At 37.3% G+C, this 13,128-nt stretch overlaps 1 protein-coding gene across 1 annotated transcript in view; it reads left to right on the top strand.

The window, feature by feature from the left end:
- LOC117062424 (lysine-specific demethylase 6A-like) overlaps positions 1–13,128 on the top strand; it is a 215,907-nt gene that overhangs the window by 136,569 nt on the left and 66,210 nt on the right. Inside the window, 2 exon segments of the mRNA XM_033175981.1 lie at positions 4,434–5,206; positions 12,875–13,004. Coding sequence (XP_033031872.1) covers positions 4,434–5,206; positions 12,875–13,004 — 903 coding nt within the window.

Below are 13,128 nucleotides of genomic sequence, written 5' to 3'. Positions count from 1 at the left end.
CTAACTTCTAAAGCTTTTGCTTTATGTCTCCTTGCGCTTGGCTTACAAATGCCACATTAACCATACACTAATAACCCACTGCCTCTGGATCAAATGGCTTGTAAAACCGCTAAGCTTTACAGAGCCTCTCATAAACTTCACTGGGACTTTTATCTGGCTTCTGGAGGACATCTAAGACCTTTTTGGTATTGGTGGCCTTTTTCACTCCAACCTTTATTCCATTTAGGAGTGCCTCTCGATACCTTTGCAAACTTTGTAGCCCTTGAGCCTGGTTAAGGTCTCAGCCTGGGTCCCCCTCTATTGGGAGTGCCTGTTGTGCAGACTGCCTGATATCTCCTGTGCCTGCAGACACATTGTTCTCTAGCCACTGGAAAGTGGCTTGTATAACTACGGCACTCTTCGATATTAAATAATGACAGAAGAAGTTGTTTTTGCAGTCAGCACAGGTAGGATTGTAAGTTAGGAAAATAGACTGCATTAGATCTGTAAGAGCCTGAGGCTTCTTTATATAGGAAGGAGTAAGTTGTCGCCAATTTAGGAGATCAGTAGTAGAGAAGGGCTGATAAACGAAGACATATTCTCCCCCTTGGACTTTATTCTGTGCATTTAAATAAGTTTGTCCCCGTGTTTCTCAGAGGGGCCTCTGCATTGCTCGGGCACAGCCCAGCCTAGCCGACCTCATCCCCCTGGAGTTTCTCCCTTGAATTTTCAGGCAGGGACTCTGGCTCCTCTCTGCATGGTGTTGCCTGAGGGGTGCTTTCTTCTGAGTCTGAATCTCCAGAGGCAGCCAGGACAGCATCCTGTCTAAGCCTTCCTTGCCAGGATGGATAAATTGGTGCATAGGGGGATGCACTTTCTAACTCTTCATGTGGGGCCTGTAGGACAGGTTTTTTCCGCTTTTCCTGTGACTCCTTTTCTTTTTCTGATGCCTTGCAGTCTCTTTCTATGGTTCCTGATTTTGTCCGGGCCATTAGAGTCTTACAATAGGTCTCAAAGCAGGCCTGTAGTCACTTAGTGTGGGTTTGAATTAAACTTAGCTAGGAGTTAATATATGGAAAACTGATCTGGGTGCCCAGGCTGTTCTCCAGCCTGAGTAACTAACTAGGACACTCAGCCAATTATTTCCGTCTGTTGTACCTTTGGCTAGCCACCCTACATTAAAAGATGGCCAGTCTGTCTCACAAAGTGTTCTCTGTTTCTGTGGAGTTAGCTTAATCCCATAATCACCATTAAAACCTTTTTAAAGATTTTTTCAGCATGCACTCCAGTGGAGTGGGCTTTGACATTTTTCCTCCTATTTCCCCCCTTACAGCACGCTTTCACTGTTGGATCCACCAGACCAGATCCTATTATGGGAGGTTAGGACACTGCTTAGCCAAGAGTGTGCCTTAATTCCTCTCACAGCTAGCTGCAGCTGTGGAGCTGGTCCTATAGGCAGTATACAGTGTCCTAGGTCTGGTTTTTTCCGCACTCACCTCAGAGCACACAGTCCACGCTAGGAGATCTGTGCCTCCCCACATCATACCCCAAGTTGGTCTCTCCCAAGACCTCGTGTCTTTCCCACAATTTCACATACCTCCCTCATCCGTGAAACAGTTTTCCTTTTTGACCAACTTGTGAGGAGTTTGAGATAAGTCTGGCCAATATACCCAATTCTTTTTTTTTTTTTTTTTTTTTTCTTTTTTGAAACAGAGTCTTGCTGCATCACCCAGGCTAGAGTGGAGTGGCGCAATCTTGGCTCACTGCAACCCCTGCCTCCCAGGTTCAAGCAATTCTCCAGCCTCAGCCTCCCAAGCAGCTGGGACTACAGGCACATACCACCTTGCCCGGCTAATTTTTGTATTTTTATTAGAGACAGGTTTTTGCCGTGTTGGCCAGGCTGGTCTCAAACTCCTGATATCAGGTGATCTGCCTGCCGCTACCACCCCCAGCCATGAAACCCTGTTTCTATTAAAAAAAAAAAATTACCCAGGCAAGGTGGCATGTGCCTGTAGTCCCAGCTGCTTGGGAGGCTGAGGCACAAGAGTCACTTTAACCTGGCAGGTAGAAGTTGCAGTGAGCCAAGATCACACCACTGCACTCCAGACTGAGCAGCAAAGCAAAACTCTGTCTCAAAAAAAAAAAAGGGATTAACATAATTAACTGACTTTCTAGAGCTTACCCTCTGCGATCTATTTGGTATCATATTATATTTTATAATTTAATTTTTATGACTGTCTCATACATTTAATTGAGTCATTTAATTTTTGTACATTGTGTGAGAATATCCACTTTGCATAAGGATATTTGATTATTCCAGCATCATTTGTATAAAACTCTTCTTCCCATCTTGGCAACTGTGTCAACAGTTAATTTGCAATCTATATGTGGATATATTTGTAGATTCTTTTGTCCTACCCCTGTATATAGTTTTTCTTACACCCAATTCTACACAGCCTTGGTCACTATAACTTTATAGTAAGTTTTAAAAATAGGTAAATGTAACTCCACCTTTTTTGTTATTTGTCGCTATTCTAATAGTATGGTATTACATTGCTTGATTTCACATGTAAACCTACTTGCTTTTTAAGATAACTCCTCATTTGTCTTGGTGCATAATTCTTATATATTGCTGGGTTTGACATGCTAATATGTTTTTAAGGATCATGTTGTCTGTATTCAAGGGACATGTTTTTCTCAGTGATACATTTTATTGGCTTTCACTGGTATTAGAGTATTTTTTTTTTTTTTTTTTTTTTTTTTTTTTTTTTTTTTGAGACGGAGTCTCGCTCTGTCGCCCGGGCTGGAGTGCAGTGGCGCTATCTCGGCTCACTGCAAGCTCCGCCTCCCGGGTTCACGCCATTCTCCTGCCTCAGCCTCCCGAGTAGCTGGGACTACAGGCGCCCGCCACCTCGCCCGGCTAGTTTTTTTGTATTTTTTAGTAGAGACGGGGTTTCACCGTGTAGACCAGGATGGTCTCGATCTCCTGACCTCGTGATCCACCCGTCTCGGCCTCCCAAAGTGCTGGGATTACAGGCTTGAGCCACCGCGCCCGGCCGGTATTAGAGTATTATTGGCTCTCTGAAATGACTTAGTAAAGCTCTGTACTGCTGTATATCCTGAAAAGATTTTTGTAAGATTAGTGTAATTTCTTCCTAAAATGTTGTTTGTAAGCTCTCTAACAGTACAATTTCTTTTCTTTGTACTTTGCTAAGTTTATATTTACTGTTATATTTCAATAAAGATTTTTTTAAGTGTTGTTGATCCTTTCAAAGACCAGTTGTATATATTTTTTAACAAATTTTTTCCATTGGTTCTCTGTTTTCTATTTCAGTAATTTTTTTTCCTTCCTGTGTTTTTTATTCCCCTGTGTTTATTTTTGGTTTGATACTCTTTCCACAACATCTTAAATTGGTGTTTTATCTTTTTGATCTTAGACCTTTATTCTTTGACAACCTAAGTGTTTGAAAGTATAAAACCTTCTGGCCGGGCGCGATGGCTCAAGCCTGTAATCCCAGCACTTTGGGAGGCCGAGACGGGTGGATCATGAGGTCAGGAGATTGAGACCACCCTGGCTAACACGGTGAAACCCCGTCTCTACTAAAAACTACAAAAAAACTAGCCGGGCGAGGTGGTGGCGCCTGTAGTCCCAGCTACTCGGGAGGCTGAGACAGGAGAATGGCGTGAACCCGGGAGGCGGAGCTTGCAGTGAGCTGAGATCCGGCCACAGCACTCCAGCCTGGGTGACAGAGCGAGACTCCGTCTCAAAAAAAAAAAAAAAACCTTCTAAGTATTGCATTAAACTAAATTTTTACATGGTGTGCTTTTATTTTTATCAAGTTCAAAGAATTATCTAATTTATTTTGTCATTTCTTAACTTGGCCCATAGGAAATTTAGATTTCTGTTCTTTAGTTTTCACACATTTGAGTATTTATAGGATTTTATGTTTTTGATATTTGATGTAATTCTCTTTTCAGAAAACACACTTCCTATTATTTCAGGTCTTTCAGTTTTATTGAGACTGTTTTTGCATAGTCTGTGGCTTATTGTAAATGGTATTCCCTGAAATATACTTCATGTATTAAGTATAATAACCATACATAACTATACATGTTTTTCCACATCTAAATTTTGAAATAAATTTTTATTCAGCTGAAAATGTATGTCAGAACTGAACAATTTAAACTTAAAAAGCCTAATAGGAAGAAAATTATTCACATATTAGTAAATCAAATTAAGCAGGCAGGTTAGATCATGTTCTCTAAAAATACTAACCACTTTAATCTGTTGATTATGGGAACTTTTAAATGATTTTGAGATTTGGCTTAAATTACATTACACAAAATTTAGTTTCTTTATGGTGGCTTTGTGTTTAACATTTTAATCCTCAAGAGTTTTCTGTATATGCATTCAAGCTTCCATGACATTAAATTTCAATTTTTGTTTTTTTTAGGGGCTTCATAAGAGTCAGAGTTCATGTGTGTCAGGACCTAATGAAGAACAACCTGTGTTTTCCACTGAGTCTGCCCAGTATCAGCAGGCAACTAGCACTGGTATTAAGAAGCCAAATGAACATCTCACTCTGCCTAGTAATTCAGTACCACAGAGGAATGCTGACAGTCACCTCTCCTCTCATATTGCTACCTCAGGGGGACAACAAGGCATTATTTTTACCAAAGAGAGCAAGCCTTCAAAAAATAGATCCTTGGTGCCTGAAACAAGCAGGCATACTGGAGACACATCTAATGGCTGTCCTGATGTCAAGGGACTTTCTAATCATGTTCATCAGTTGATAGCAGATGCTGTTTCCAGTCCTAACCATGGAGATTCACCAAATTTATTAATTGGAGACAATCCTCAGCTCTCTGCCTTGTTGATTGGAAAAGCCAATGACAATGTGGATACTGGAACCTGTGACAAAGTCAATAATATCCACCCAGCTGTTCATACAAAGACTGATCATTCTGTTGCCTCTTCACCCTCTTCAGCCATTTCCACAGCAACACCTTCTCCTAAATCCACTGAGCAGGCAAGCATAAACAGTGTTACCAGCCTTAACAGTCCTCACAGTGGAATACACACAGTCAATGGAGAGGGGCTGGAGAACTCACAGAGCTCTACAAAAGTAGACCTGCCTTTAGTTAGCCACAGATCTACTTCTCAGATCATACCATCAATGTCAGTGTCTATATGCCCCAGTTCAACAGAAGTTCTGAAAGCATTCAGGTTAGTATGGGAAAATTCATCACAAAATGAAAATGGTCAACTTCTGGCCAGATCAGACAACTAAAAGGTTTATGTGATATATTAATAAATGTAACATGCTCAAAAGATTATAGAGTCACTCACAGAAAACAACAGTGTCAAAAGGAAATTTATTATGTTGAAAATTGTGGATTTTTTCTTCTTTATTTTCCTTTAAGTTCTGGTATACATGTGCAGAACCGCAGGTTTGTTACATAGGTATACATGTGCAATGGTGGTTTGCATCAACTATCAACCCATCATCTAGGTTTTAAGTCCCTCCTGCATTAGGTATTTGTCCTGATACTCTCCCTCCCGGTGTCCCCAACCCCTGAGAGGCCCTGGTATATGATAGACTGCAGTTTCTCTTCATTTCCTGTCTCTCCTGGAAACTATGTAACTTGTAGAGTCTGACAAAATGTTTTCTCAAATATAAGCAAAGACTAGCCTTAATAATCAATAAGGCCTGTTACTACTTTTAACATTCTACAGCTCTAACTTATCAGCCAGTTTGGTAAGACTTGCTATATTGTGCTACTCTTTTTTTTTTTTTTTTCTTAATACTTTCCTTATACTTTAAGTAGACTTGCCTTTAGTTAGCCACAGTGCAGGTTTGTTACATATGTATACATGAGACATGTTGGTGTGCTGCACCCATTAACTCGTCATTTACATAAGGTAGATCTCCTAATGCTCTCCCTCTCCCCTGCCTCCCCACAATAGGACCCGGTGTGTGATACTCCCCTTCCTGTGTCCAGGTGATCTCATTGTTCAATTCCCACCTGGGAGTAAGAACGTGTGGTATTTCGTTTTCTGTTCTTGCAATAGTTTGCTGAGAATGATGATTTCCAGCTGTATCCATGTCCCTACAAAGGACAGGGACTCATCCTTTTTTATGGCTACCTAGTATTCCATGGTGTATATGTGCCACATTTTCTTAATCCAGTCTGTCACAGATGGACATTTGGGTTGATTCCAAGTCTTTGCTATTGTGAATAGTGCCGCAATAAACATACGTGTGCATGTGTCTTTATAGCAGCATGACTTATAATCTTTTGGGTATATTCCCAGTAATGGGATGGCTAGGTTATATGGTATTTCTAGTTCTAGATTCTTGAGGAATCGCCACACTGTTTTCCACAATGATTGAACTAGTTTACAGTCCCACCGACAGGTAAAAGTGTTCCTATTTCTCCACATCCTCTCCAGCACCTGTTGTTTCCTGATTTTTTAGTGATTGCCATTCTAACTGGTGTGAGATGGTATCTCATTGTGGTTTTGATTTGCATTTCTCTGATGGCCAGTGATGATGAGCATTTTTTCATGTGTCTGTTGGCTGTATGAACGTCTTCTTTTGAGAGGTGTCTGTTCATATCCTTTGCCCACTTTTTGATGGGGTTGTTTGTTTTTTTCTTGTAAATTTGACTGAGTGCTTTATAGGTTCTGGATATTAGCCCTTTGTCAGATGAGTAGATTGCAAAATTTTTCTCCCATTCTGTAGGTTGCCTGTTCACTCTGATGGTAGTTTCTTTTGCTGTGCAGAAGCTCTGTAGTTTGATTGGATCCCATTTGTCAATTTTGGCTTTTGCTGCCGTTGCTTTTGGTGTTTTAGACATGAAGTCCTTGCCCTTGCCTATGTCCTGAATGATATTACCTAGGTTTTTTTCTAGGGTTTTTATGGTATTAGGTCTAACATTTAAATCTCTAATCCATCTTGAAGTAATTTTCATATAAGGAGTAAGGAAAGGATCTAGTTTCAGCTTTCTACTTCTGGCTAGCCAATTTTCCCAGGACCATTTATTAAACAGGGAATCCTTCCCCCATTTCTTGTTTTTGTCAGGTTTGTCAAAGATCAGATGGCTGTGTATGTGTGGTATTAATTCTGAGAGCTCTGTTCTGTTCCATTGGTCTATATCTCTGTTTTGGTACCAGTACCATGCTGTTTTGGTTACTATAGCCTTGTAGTATAGTTTAAAGTCAGGTAGCGTGATGCACCCAGCTTTGTTCTTTTGGCTTAGGATTGTCTTGGCAATGCAGGCTCTTTTTTGGTTCCATATGAACTTTAAAGCAGTTTTTTCCAATTCTGTGAAGAAACTCATTGGTAGCTTGATGGGGATGGCATTGAATCTACAAATAACCTTGGGCATTATGGCCATTTTCACGATATTGATTCTTCCTATCCATGAGCATGGTATGTTCTTCCATTTGTTTGTGTCCTCTTTTATTTCATTGAGCAGTGGTTTGTAGTTCTCCTTGAGGAGGTCCTTTACATCCCTTGTAAGCTGGATTCCTAGGTATTTTATTCTCTTTGAAGCAATTGTGAATGGAAGTTCATTCCTGATTTGGCTCTCTGTTTGTCTGTTACTGGTGTATAAGAATGGTTGTGATTTTTGCACATTAATTTTGTATCCTGAGACTTTGCTGAAGTTGCTTATCAGCTTAAGGAGATTTTGGGCTGAGACAAAGGGGTTTTCTAAATATACAATCATGTCATCTGCAAACAGGGACAATTTGACTTCTTCTTTTCCTAACTGGATACCCTTGATTTCTTTCTCTTGCCTGATTGCCCTAGCCAGAACTTCCAACACTATGTTGAATAGGAGTGGTGAGAGAGGGCATCCCTGTCTTGTGCCAGTTTTTCAAAGGGAATCCTTCCAGTTTTTGCCTATTCAGTATGATATTGGCTGTGGGTTTGTCATAAAAAGCTCTTATTATTTTGAGATAGTTTCCATCAATACCGAATTTATTGAGAGTTTTTAGCATGAAGGGCTGTTGAATGTTGTCAAAGGCCTTTTCTGCATCTATTGAGATAGTCATGTGGTTTTTGTCTTTGGTTCTGTTTATATGTTAGATTACATTTATTGATTTGTGTATGTTGAACCAGCCTTGCATCCCAGGGATGAAGCCCACTTGATCATGGTGTATAAGCTTTTTGATGTGCTGCTGGGTTCGGTTTGCCAGTATTTTACTGAGGATTTTTACATCGATGTTCATCAGGGATATTGGTCTAAAATTCTCTTTTTTTTGTTGTATCTCTGTCAGGCTTTGGTATCAGGATGATATTGGCCTCGTAAAATGAGTTAGGGAGGATTCCCTCTTTTTCTGTTGATTAGAATAGTATCAGAAGGAATGGTACCAGCTCCTCCTTGTCAAACCTCTGGTATTTTCGGCTGTAAATCCATCTGGTTCTGGACTTTTTTTTGGTTTGTAGGCTATTAATTATTGCCTTAATTTCAGAACCTACTATTGGTCTGTTCAGGGATTCAAGTGCTACTCTTTTAATCAATGGGGGTTCACATGTTGTTTAAAAATTGGTTTTCATTCCATTCCCACAAAAAAGAATCAGGAACACTTTCTTTGATATTAAGGCAACAGATTGATGCCCCCAATGAGCCTCATCTACCTTTTTAAAAAACAGCTTTATTGAGATATAAGTCACATACCATATGGTTTGGTCATTTAGTGTATATAGTTCATTTGGTTTTAGCAGATTACCAGATGTGTACCGTCATTGTCACGGTCAGTTTTACAGCATTTGTACTACCTCAAAAACAAACCTGACATAGACTTGAAACACAATAAAATTAAATCTTAATAAGTTTTCTTACGTCTCATAAATGTTCTGTATGGAAGAGTATAAAATGTAAGTGAAAGTCACTTCCGATGCCAAAAAACACATTCTGTATTCCTTCTGTATTTTTAGTACCTAAACTTGGAAATTGTAACAATAGTATATTGGTTTTATTAGATTCATAAAAGAGCTTTCTGAAATTAGATGCAAATTAACAGAAAAGAAATACCCTATAACTAGACAATCTAAACATTATTTTTAATCTACTTTGGTCATTTTATTAAAAAGTTTTTAAACTTCAAATTTGAAAACAGCTTTTGCCAAATGATGATACAACTCTTTTCCTGTTACTGTGAGATGTTAAGGTGTTACATACTTCTTCTCTATGACTGTATCTAAACGTTGTTTAGACTCTCAGGTATTTTGATTATTTTATTAGAAACCATTGTGTGTCAGCCATTAAATATATGTTAACTGATCAGCTACTAAGATGAAATCAAAATTTTTTGCTTTTTTATAATTTATGGTTACAACAACCTTGGGAAGCAGTAATGTAGTAGTGATCTTTTTTTTTTTGCAAAATAATTAAATAAATTATATATTTTATATTAATGGACTATAGATTTTAATCTATCTCATTTTGAGGTGTATGTAAACAATAACTTTATGATAAAATGCATTCTGAAAGAATTATTTTTGGGTTAGACATGGTAAAAGGACTTTACCTTACCAGAAATGAATAATTTTATTTTTAAAAGCTATAAATAGTGTATTTTTAAAATATTGTATCTGTGGCTGCAAGACTATTCCAATAAATGTAGGTTCCAATTTGCTATTGAAGATAACCTACCAAAAAGAAAATAGGAGAGAAATTAAGAAAGCAAAGGAAAACAGTCGCAGAAAGAAAGAGAATGAACGGATGGATTCAAAAGTTAGGAATGAAATTATTCTGAGTTGTAGAGAAAGAGCCAGAATGAGAAATGATAGTTTCTATGTGGGCACCAATTCAGTCAGTTGATAGTAGCATCTGTTCTGGAGAGAAAACTGAGATTCAAATTAAGTAATATGGGAGTAAGAGAGTTAATTTCCCTGATTAAGCAGGCTTATAAGGAAAGATAAATTATTATGAGGTGTTTGGAGAGAATCTCGTTTTATCCTTATATGGGTGAACTTGAAAGTAAACTTAACCAGGTTATTTTCAAAAACGCCATTTTTAATATTATATAATGATGAGTGTCTTCAGTAAGTAACTAAGGGTTAGCAAGAAGGTTTCAGAGTAAGATAAACTCTTCAGTCTTTCCAACACCTGCTTTTTCTTCAACTTTGTTTCATTCCCATTATGAACTTTAATAAAGTTTCATAATTTCTTTTGAAGAATTTTGGATTCTTCATACATACATTCAGAAGATAGTCTATTTCTGTTGTCTGTAGGATTATTCCATAAATGTAGCTATGTAAAAAGACCTATCTCTTTGCATTAGGGTCAGATTGTATACCTGTTAAGTAAAAGATATACTATTTACTTTTTTAAAACATCTATATTATTTCCTTTAAGAAGCTTCCTAAAGCTTGTGATTTAACTCTAATAATTGATAGAAATATGTCAAGGAATTGTTAGATATGATTTATTGTATCATTTATTCTGATAGTCTTCTTATTTGTATATTCCTGGTCCGTTATTTTTAATCAGGAAAGCGTTGTGCTTCTTTCACAATTTAAATTTTGATTTCAGCATTCAAGTGATTGAATCATGGCTCCTTTGCTCGTGCCTCATCTTATTCTTTCTTCAGATGCCAGTATCTACATTTTCCAATGCTTTAGCTTCCTATGTATCCACTTTTTTCTATTTTATAGACTGTAGAAATTATAAGACAGAATTCTACAGTCAATCCCAAGTTCTTAGTCTAATTGTTTTGTTGTTGTTGTTGTTGTTTGTTTTATTTTGTTTTTCAGATGGAGTTTCACTCTTGTCACCCAGGCTGGGGTACAGTGGCACTATCTCGGCTCACTACAACTTCTGCCTCCCAGGTTCAAGCTATTTTACTGCCTCAGCCTCCCATGTAGCGGGATTACAGGCCCCTGCCACCACGTAGAGCTAGTTTTGTATTTTTAGTAGAGACAGTGTTTCTACATGGTGGTCAGGCTGGTCCCAAACTGCCAACCTCAGGTCATCCGCCCACCTCTGCCTCCCAAAGTGCTTTGATTACAGGCATGAGCCACGGCACCCTGCCTAGTCTCTTTTTTTATAGAGGTGATTGTTTAATTTTTGATACTACAATAATTAACATAAAGAAATTTCTAGTACAATTAAATACTTCACCAAATTTAGTACAATGAAGTACTGGTATAGTGAGAATTGAATTGTCTCTTCACCATGTATATTCTATTTATTTAAAACAGAAGTTATAAGGAGTTTATAAATTAGGTTCAATTCTGTATTTAAGTTAAAAGCTTAACATGTATCATCTGTGACTAAACCTATGGGTTATTATGCTTTGTGGAGGGAAACTGAAATCTAGATACTACTTTAGAATGTAATAGGTAGTTAAATGTAAACATTTAATAGGTATTTGCACATTTTTTATTTAAAAAATAGATAAGTCAAATTTCTAACCAAATTCGTAACTTAAAAATGCATTAAGACCTTTTTAATTGCTTAAAAAGGTTATACAGCCTAGTGCGGTGGCTCACTCCTGTAATCCCAGTAGCTTGGGAGGCCGAGGCAGGCAGATCACAAGGTCAGGAGATGAAGACCATCCTGGCTAACATAGTGAAACCCTGTCTTTACTAAAAATACAAAAAATTAGCCGGGCGTGGTGGCGGGCACTTGTAGTCCCAGCTGCTCAGAAGCTGAGGCAGAAGAATGGGTGAACCCAGGAGGCGTAGCTTGCAGTGAGCTGAGATTGCACCACTACACTCCAGCCTGGGGGACAAGGCCAGACTCTGTATTAAAAAAAAAAAAGATTATACGCCCTAGTAGCTATTTACTATGACATCTTAAAAGTGTATATGTTGCATTTCAAGGCTTCATTTTTATTAGTCCAACCACAGAGGCATGACTTGAAAGTTTTTTTCTGTGTAGGGAAATAAAGCAAAACAAGCTTTTGCTTCAGCTTTTATTATTCTATATATTGAAATACAAACATAATTTGTTCGCAGTTACTGATGTATTTTTTACTTTCCAAAACAGAATTTTCAGATTTTTGTCTGAAATATTAACATTTTTGAGAGCTCCTTCCTTTAATATTTTAATACATTGATTATTTCATAATTTTAATAATTAGGTGAGACAGCTTGAATAATTTGAAAGGCTTAGCAGTTTTCTGAATTTGTTAAAATATTAAGAGTTTAGGAAATAACTTGTATTTGCATACTAAAAGAAGAATTGGATTATGGAAATAATTTCGCCATATTTTAAGAATTTATATCAATAATTTAACAAATATTGTACCTTTCATTAAAGAAAAAATCCAAATACTGTTAAGTAATAATTATGCACAGTGTGACAACACAGAGCAACTACACACATCACTTAAAATTATAAGATGTGAAAGTTTGGAAAATGGAGTCTTATTGAGTATTAGCTAATTCCACAGAAAGTAAGTCTTGAGGATGAAACTAATGAGTTTCTGAATTTGAAAGTTTTCACAATGGTATTCTAGAAATAATTACTAAGATGTGATGTGAGAAAGGAGATATACTATGATATTAAGGATATGTAAATAACTTCTTGATCAAGTATTTTACCAGTTTATGGAGAACATTTAACCATGGCACATGTTGGAGAGAACATTTGAGTTTATATTAATGTTTCATATGAGAAAGCAAATTGGAAAATGAATAAGAGGAATTTTGTCAACATTTTATATACTCTGTGTGTAGTATATTTTGTTTAGCTTTTATAAGACCTGCTGAAATTTAATAGTTCTCAATTTCTTATTTAATAGATCTGAATATCTTACACTATTTGTATTTTTGTGAATGCCTTATGCCTGACTTTTATTTCAGATTTTCTCTTTTTTTGTATTTTTAAAATAAATATATCACTGATATATTTCTTCTGCTTTTTTTTTTAAAAGGAATCTAGGTAAAAATGGCTTGTCTAATAGCTGCATTTTGTTAGATAAATGTCCACCTCCAAGACCACCAACTTCACCATACCCACCCTTGCCAAAGGACAAGTTGAATCCACCCACACCTAGTATTTATGTGAGTCCCTATTGAGTAACTTATAAATAAATCAAGAGTCTGAACTAATGTGTCTTTTAGAAAATAGATGTATTTTTTAAAATCAAGCCAGATTCCCTTAGGGAGCATAGACTTTACTCTCACA

This window comes from Trachypithecus francoisi, unplaced genomic scaffold (assembly GCF_009764315.1).
Source record: "Trachypithecus francoisi isolate TF-2019V2 unplaced genomic scaffold, Tfra_2.0 Contig00131, whole genome shotgun sequence".
In the NCBI taxonomy this organism is placed as follows: Eukaryota; Metazoa; Chordata; class Mammalia; order Primates; family Cercopithecidae; genus Trachypithecus; species Trachypithecus francoisi.
Note: the sequence above shows the minus strand (reverse complement) of the source record. Positions and strands in the feature narration are given on the sequence as shown.